The sequence below is a fragment of the Oryzias latipes genome, chromosome 22 (genome assembly GCF_053564925.1).
Source record: "Oryzias latipes strain Hd-rR chromosome 22, Olatipes_Hd-rR_3.1".
Taxonomy (NCBI): domain Eukaryota; kingdom Metazoa; phylum Chordata; class Actinopteri; order Beloniformes; family Adrianichthyidae; genus Oryzias; species Oryzias latipes.
In genome coordinates this window covers 29,542,501-29,550,970 of record NC_136258.1, presented here as the reverse complement: position 1 = coordinate 29,550,970, position 8,470 = coordinate 29,542,501, and the positions used below count along the sequence as shown (strand labels likewise).

At 48.9% G+C, this 8,470-nt stretch overlaps 1 protein-coding gene across 2 annotated transcripts in view; it reads left to right on the top strand.

Moving 5' to 3' along the window:
- Positions 1 to 1,533: 1,533 nt before the first annotated feature.
- Positions 1,534 to 8,470, top strand: part of trim9 (tripartite motif containing 9) — a 23,895-nt gene continuing 16,958 nt past the window's right edge. For both annotated transcript variants that reach the window (XM_023951647.2, XM_023951645.2), the window contains exon 1: positions 1,534 to 2,470. In XM_023951647.2, the coding sequence (XP_023807415.1) occupies positions 1,640 to 2,470 (831 nt within the window). In that variant the 5' untranslated portion in view covers positions 1,534 to 1,639. The remainder of the gene's footprint in view (positions 2,471 to 8,470) is intronic.

Here is an 8,470-nt window from a genome sequence, read left to right as displayed (position 1 = left end):
GACGGCGTCTACGACCCACACAGGTGGCCCAGGCAGTCCAACTCATCCAGGACGGCACGTCAGTGAGAGCAGTGGCAAGAAGGTTTGGGGTATCTGTCAGCGGCGTGTCCAGAGCACGGAGGCGCTACCAGGACGCAGGCCAGAACATCAGGAGATGTGGAGGAGGCCGTAGTGGGGCAAGAAGAAAGGAGGAGCACTGCCAGAGCCCTGCAGAATGACCTCCAGCAGGCCACAAAGGTGCACGTGTCTGCTCAAACTGTGAGATCCAGACTCCACGAGGAGGTGTGACGGCCCCACGTCCACATGGGAGTTGTGCTTACAGCCCAACAAGACGTTTGCTGAAGAACACCAAAATGGCTAATTGCCCATTGGCGCCCTGTGGTCCTCATAGATGAAAGCAGACGCTAAGGAGAACGTCTTGCTGCTGCGCCGTCGCCCTGCAGGACCAGTTTGGCAGTGGGTCAGAATTGGTTCGGGTGGCCTTTCTTTGAAGGGCCGCACAGCTCTCCATGTGCTCACCAGAGGTGGCCCGACTGCCTTTAGGTACCCAGATGAGAACACACAGGGTTCCTCCAAATACAGACAACGGTCGACCTCACGTGATCAGAGTGTGTCAGCAGCTGGACAAAGGTATTGGTGTGATGGACCGGCCCGCCCGTTCCCCAGACCTGAGTCCATTTGAGCACGGGCCATCATGTCTCGGTCCATCCACCGATGTCAGGTTGTCCCACAGGCGGTGCAGGAGTTTCTGGATGCCTTGGTCCAGGTGTGGGAGGAGATCCCAAGAGACCATGCGCCTCCTCATCAGAAGCACAGCCAGGTGTTGCAGGGTATGGAGCCCAAATTGTTCCTAATTAAAAAAAATAACTACGAAATTGTGAAAAACTGGCACAGATTTTAAATTAGCCATTATATCGTTAAATATGTTTCATTTAAAAATCTGTTTTTTTCTAACAGATTTTTAAAATATTCATTTTTAATTGTGTTGAATTGTATTATAATTCTATAGCTTTTTTCAGAACCTCAGATTTCAATATTTTCCAAAGTAGCTTTGTTTTTGTTTCACATTGCTGTTTTTCAGAAATACTTATTTATTTCAGAATGAGCTTTTCCAGCAGAATGAGTGTCATACTTTTTTTTATTATGAATAATTTGGGGCTCCATAGCAAGAAAGACATACGGGCATGCGGAGGCCACGCCCACCACTGCTCATTACTTTGTGGATAATTAACTAGAACCTGAAAGAACCACTCAGAACAGAAGTTGAATCAAACTAAGAAAAAATGACTAAAAATCCAACTCGTGCATTGAATAGAATCTTTAACTGAAACTGTTTTCATCTCTCATAGAGGAAATTCTCTGAAATCTTCTTCCTGCAGCAGATTCTTCCATCAAACATGAATCTCTTCTTGATGAATCTGATCAACTCTATTTGTTCAAACTGCGTTTCTGCCTGAAGTCTGCAGCTCAGCCAATAGGAGGCCGCTCTGAGCGCGAGCTGATTGGTGCGGGGGGGTTCCGCCTCCTCATCGCGGATGCCTCCGCTCCGCTCCGGTCTCCCGTCTTCAAGGTTGCGCTGGCAGGAGCCGCAGCAGGACGCGCCGCCGCTGGACCCCCCCTCCCCACCCGGACCGGAGCCATGGATGAGATGGAGGAAGAGCTGAAGTGTCCGGTGTGCGGCTCGTTCTACCGGGAGCCCATCATCCTGCCGTGCTCCCACAACATCTGCCTGGCGTGCGCGCGGAACATCCTCGTGCAGACCCCCGAGGCGGAGTCCCCGCAGAGCAGCCGAGCCTCCGGTTCCGCCGACTACGACTATCTGGACCTGGACAAGATGAGTCTGTACAGCGAGGCGGACAGCGGCTACGGCTCGTACGGGGGCTTCGTGAGCGCGCCCACCACCCCCTGCCAGAAGTCCCCCAACGGGGTCCGGGTTTTCCCCCCGGCCGTCCCCCAGCCCCCCCCGCAGCAGCACCTCCTGCAGCCGCCGGGCTCCTTCCCGCCGATCCCCCGCAACTCCTGCATCACCTGCCCGCAGTGCCACCGCAGCCTCATCCTGGACGAGCGGGGGCTGCGCGGCTTCCCCAAGAACCGGGTCCTGGAGGGGGTGGTGGACCGGTACCAGCAGAGCAAGGCGGCCGCGCTCAAGTGCCAGCTGTGCGAGAAGAGCCCGCGGGAGGCCACGGTGATGTGCGAGCAGTGCGACGTCTTCTACTGCGACCCCTGCCGCCTGCGCTGCCACCCCCCCCGGGGGCCGCTGGCCAAGCACCGCCTGGTCCCGCCGGCGCAGGGCCGCATCAGCCGCCGCGCGAGCCCGCGCAAGATCTCCACGTGCACGGAGCACGAGCTGGAGAACCTCAGCATGTACTGCGTGCAGTGCAAGACGCCGGTGTGCTACCAGTGTCTGGAGGAGGGCAAGCACGGCCCCCACGAGGTCAAAGCTCTGGGGGCCATGTGGAAGCTGCACAAGGTAAGGGGGGGTGGGGGTGTGGGGGGGGGGATTGTGTCAGCTTCCTTCAGACCAGGAAAGCTGTGGGATGTTCTGGCGTTGCCATGGAGACGCCATCCATCACTGTTTCAGAACTCCTAAAGAGGCCCAAACACGCTGATGCAGGGCCTCACAACAGAGCAGCCTGGACCGGGGCCCCACCACGTCAGCCCCCCCCCCCCGAGTTTTCACGGAACTAGAAGAGTAAGACAACGCCAAAGAAATGTTTTCAACTTTAAAGAGAATGAAAGTCTATATTTACTTCATTTCTCTGAGATAAAAACAACGGATTTGCTCACCCCCCCCACACACACACACACACACACACATAATCTGGCTGGCTCTGACCAGCATCGCCATAGCAACAGCACAGCATCCTCACAGCCTCACATTTGTCCCATTAAGCTATGAAGACAGCTCACATGACCTCTGACCTTTGATGGGGACGCCGTCTTGTGTGAAAAATGCAGCATCCTAAACACATTCAGGATAATCAGGAGAGCCTTTAAAAACCATCACACGACTCCAACAAGGATCCTGATCTGACGGGTAAAGTGACGCTGAAAACTCTAAATGGGCTCCTCATAAACTCTGAGTCTCCATGGTAACCGTGTGAGTCAGACACCTGTAACCACAGGTCACCATGGAAAACTATAAAAATAGTTTGGGGTTTACCCTGACAGTGACAGGGATAGGCTCCAGTAACATGGTGACACTGATAGGGATTAAAGAAAATGGATGGATGGACAGCTTTTTGTAGCCATAGAAAACTGGTAACCATGTAACGGTTGCCGTGGTTTCCATCTTCCTCTCGCAAGCACAGAGATGAAGTCTGATGGTCCCACATAAAAAAGGAGGAGCCGGTCTGAGCTGACCTGATGTTCAAGCTGTCGTCATCGTCGCCAAAGCTGCCATTTTGGCTCAGTCTTTTTCTGAAATGTGACCACCGCTCCGCCTTTCTCTCCTTGTGGGTGCCGCCCATTTCATGACATCATCCTAGAGTCGGCCTCTGCAGAAGCAAACAAACATCCAAACTTTAGCAAAGATGGATGTTCATATTCATAAAAAAGGAAAACGTTTAGCTGATCACCACCCTGGAGGAGGTGGGTGTGTCTGTTAGCCTGGGGGCGGAGCTGGCAGCACAGACTCTTCCTGGAAGGGGCGGTTCCTCAATTTGTGATCAAAGTACCACTGTGTTTTTTTTTGTGAGAATTGAACATTACAAAACACTTTAAAGCTCAAAATGTTGATTTCTGATGATTTTGGCCAGAGGGGGGGCAACGTTTGGCCTCGTGGGGCACAAAGGGGGTTCTAACCTCTAACAGAAGGGCCGGACCAGCAGCAAATGCACGAGTGTTTTTGTCATTCATCTTATAAGAGAAAGGAATAACTCTGAATCTGGACTAAAGCACAATAACATTTGCTTGAAAATAATATGTATCTTTAAAAACAGAAGATTTTTGAGTTTTCATCTGAGAATTTGTGGCCTTTTTTCTCATTTTAGTGCCAGTTGCACCAATGGGTTGATGTCCCTCAGGGAAAAAATCAACCTTGAAGAAACTCATGAGGGTTTTGGAAAGTTTGAAAAAAAAAAAAAAAAAAAGAGACGACACATGATCGTCAGAAAAACAACATAGATAGACCCTTTAAACAAAAAGACGCGTTTCCACAGGTGCATCAGTTCACATTAAATCTCTTTTGAAATTTTCATTTCAGTCTTTGATAGATTTGATTTTATAAATAAAAGTCTGGATTTTGTGGTGAATTTTCTCACAGAAGATTCTGGTTTTCCTATTTAAACTAGAATTTAGAAATGCTCCAGATTCATCCAATAACACAATGGCTTTGATTTTTTTTTCCATTTATTGTTGTTCTAAAGTCAGGTCTTCACATTTGCGAGTGTCTGTGTGAGACTTGGTTCTTTACGAGTCCAGGTCTCCTCCAGAAGAACCTGTTCCACCTGTCATGTCTTCATGCCGGATCTTTTCTGTTTTTGATGAGGAAAAAATGATTTTCTGCAAATGCGGATCAAATTTTAGGACTTTTTTAGAACAATACTACAAACAACTATGACCTCTTTTTTCACCCCCCCCCCCCCATGTTTTACTTTGACTTTAGTTTAGGAAACAGTTTTATAGCATTTCTAGTATTAGTTGTGAGTGAAAGTTTAGTTTTCCAGCAGCCGTGATCTTTATTGTTGTGAGAAGGATGGAAGTGTGGAAAACTGTCCAGATCTTTCTGGGATTGTGTTCCAGGTTTGAGAGGCTGGACAGGAGAAAAGTTCCTGGAAGGAATCATGCCGTCACCTCTTGAACCTGCTCTGGTGCTTCTGTTTAGTCTTTTTGTGGGGGAGGAGCCAGACCCTGAAGGATTTTCTAGACCAGAATCATAGTGTGGCAGCTCAGCAGATTGTGTTTCACTGATGGCTTGTAGAGGTTCTGCAGGCTGACGCCCAGCTGCTCACGCAGGAGGTCATTTGTGAATAGCAGCACAGCTTTTTTACCTTTTCCTACAGGTACATTGAGAGGGAGGGGGGTGAGATGAGTCTGATGCCCCAGAAAAAACCTTTTCTGGTAAATCTGTGTCAGAACCTCAGTGGTTGTGGATTTGTGGTTCTTCCTCATCCTGCAGAACATCTTCAGGTCCGGATCCGTTAAAGCGCCCTGAGGGTTTCGGGTCCGTGTTCTCTCCCTCTCGCTATGACAGTCTCCCTGTTTATGAGGACAGCCGTGAACACCTGCTGCCATGGCAACCGAATCCCTGTGGATGTGCAGTGGAGGTCTTTGAGAACCTGGACCCCACATTGTCCTCCTCCTCCTCCTCCTCCTCCTCTCCTGTCAGTCTGCTCTATTTTCTCCTTTTCAGCATTTGACCTTCATGTCCTTTGGTGGAGCGTCCGACCTCTTCCGTAAATCGCACGGAACAGAAAAGCAGAAATCTTCATGTTTAGCCTCAGTGCCTGTTTGTGTCTGAGGTGACGGTCTCTTTATAGCCCAGCATGGGGGGTGGGGGGGCAGTGCTAAACGTCTGTATCGTTGGACCTTAAATCATCCAAAGAATCATCCTTAAGAGGTTTTGCAGTTTGGTTCCCAGGGCCAGCGTGCGTTCGATTCCTCCCCCCTTCAACAGAGAACCTGCTGGGGGGCGGCTTGCGGCTTGTCTCCCCCCTCAGACCGATCCTGTTAACAGCTGATTATGGAGTGATATCTATGCCACCACTTGCTTTCTAATTTTTATTTTTGCTAATTCAAAACATTTCTGCAGGACAAAAAGTTCTGTGCTTTAAATCTTTTCTCTCTTTTCTTTTCCAAACTGATCTAAAAGAAAATCAAACTTTTACCAATATTTTCAGAGACACAACGCATTTAAAAAAACTTGTGTTGCAAACGCAAAAATATTTTTTGACAGCAAAAAAATCTTTATAAAGCAAAAGTAAAATGAAATTGAAAGCAAATATTTAATATTTTGATTTGCAACTTAGAAAGTTTTGTTTGCAAAATGGTGACAGAAATATCCCTCCACAGCAGATCAGTCTGAGGGATGAAGAGCTCTCAGGAGTCATGTGCTGACGGCAGGATGTGACCTTTGACCTGCTGAGACTGCAGACACCAGTTAGCAAAGCTGTGGTGAACAATGTTAGCAGAAATGCTAGAAACGAAATCATCTGCTGTTCATTTCAGCCTTATTGTAAGATTAAAGTTAGCTAACAAACAAACCCATCAGAACCGATGACTATATGAGAGAACAGGACTGAGTGGCCCCGCCCCCTGGGCGATCCAAACAGGAAGTGGCTCCAAGAAGCCAAAATGAACAGCTGTTCCCTTCATCTGAAGGATTCTCTGAATTTCTTTGTGACTTCCTACCGTTGAGCCGCTGATTAAACCACTGAAACATCCTGATCAAACGATCACATCTGGACCCGATTTTGGTGCCGTTTTGGCTTCAGCCGGTTCTGTTCAGGACCTAAAGCGCACAGAGAAAGCGGGTTCCTCTGGGATGGTTCAGGAGGAAAACACTATAAAATCAGAGTTTCTGGTGAGGAGAACTTTCAGAGGTCAGACTTTAGCCTCCATCTGACGGTTTTACCCAGAATCCCGCTGAGCGTGGGGGGGGATCTGACCCCGCGTAGCTCTTCGCTGCTTTCTCAACGGTTTCCAGGCAGCGAACGGCGTCCGGTCTTCTGGATTCTCCCAGGACCGCAGCAACCCATGTCAGCGTTTCCTGCTGTTGATCCTTCTTTAGGGGGGGTACAGCCAGTTATCCAGCTGGAGAAGTCATACATGAGGCCGTAATTTAATTTTAGGGATTATTTTCCTATGTTATTGCACATTTTCTCATCAAACACAAAAACATGGACTCATTAACATAAAACACTTGACTAACTGGCATGACGTCAGGTGAAACATTGATAGATTCACCTTCAGGCTCCGCCCATCACAGCGTGTCACCGTGGTAACTTCAGCTTTGAAGTCTGGTTAAAAAAAAAATTCTAATTCCTCCTAACTTGCTGCACTAGTTTTATATTTTAGACCAAGAAAACCGTCGATTGACAGCAAAGAAATGTTGTCAATGAATCCAAGGATGTTTCATCTTCATCAAAGGCGTCAAACCAGTGAACTGCACCGGATAAAAGATGAACAAAAGGGAATCTAGAGTTGAAGTCCGAGGCGACAGCAGGAACTGGTTGCTGTGGCAACGCAGAGTGTTTGCTTCATACTGAAGCACAAACATCAGTAGAAGACGTTGATCTTTCATTTACGGTTTTCTTTTGTACCCGAGTGTCTGCGTTTCTGCAGCGGCGGCCGTGTGTTTGTGACAAAGTCGGGCCTGAAGGCGCCGTTAGACGATCAGGGAGCAGCGGCGAGGAGAAGCAGGCCGCTCTGACCCAACTAGGTTATGGGAGCTCTGAGCTATCTTTGCTGCAGGAGCCGTTTTTTTGGGCTGATGCGTGTGTTATTTTTAATTAGCCAAATAAGGTGTGCTGTGCCCCGCCCCCAGCATACTTCCTGTTGGGAGTTCATATCAGGGCCCCCCCGACAGATTGTTGAGAGCAGCCCCGGCTGAATTATTGATGCCGAGCATGTGTTCCCTCATTACAGAAAGGCTTCGTTCTCCCAAACGTTCTCTACCACATTCCAGCCGGTTCTCTGCAGCTGCGGCTTCAGCTGCAGTCGCAGCCACAGCTGCAGCTGCAGGTCGACCCTCCTACATATGACCTACGTTCACACGGGGTTCAGAAATCTGTGCTCAAGCGACCACTTCCAATGAAAAGTCTATGTAAAGACGTAAAGGGTTTTTTCAGGCTTTCACGCTCAAACTCTGGCGTTTGTGCATCACTATTAACATTTTCAAGTCCAACTTCGGGCTCTTCGCACTAAAAAAGGCATCAATTTAAGTGTTTATTTGCTTTAGTTCTGTTAGGTTTTCTCCTATTTATGTAATTTTATGAATTCCTGCTGAAAGACCATGTGGTGGTAGTCGGTCAGGGGGTTTGACCCTCTTCTAAGTTCCCCCCTGTGAGTCTTCTCGTTGGTTTGTTCCTGTTAGTCAATCTGTTCACTTGGTTCAGCCAAACCTTCGTCAGCCGTCTGAGCCGATTGGGTTTCTGTTGACCTCCTTTAAGTTTTCACATCGTCACAGAGCAGGAAGTGGCTGTGCTGAAGCCCCGCCCCCCTCCTTTGTCCTGCTTCTGAATGTGGAGCCCTGGGAAAACTGAGACCGGTGTCCCGAACAAAGACAGTCCAGCGCTCCTGGTTTTGTCTTGTGGTCGTCTGAGCGCGAGCAGAACGCTGACTGGCTGAACTGGTGAAGATGAAGGGAACGTGAAGCGGAACCAGCAGAGGGTTCTGGTCTGGGCGGGCCCACTGGCTGCTGATACTGGCAGCTGAGACAAGAACGTGGTTTGACCTGAGGCACCTGAACGCGCCGTGTCGACTTCATGAACCATAAATACATTTAGGAGTTTCCATTGAGGGAAAGTTT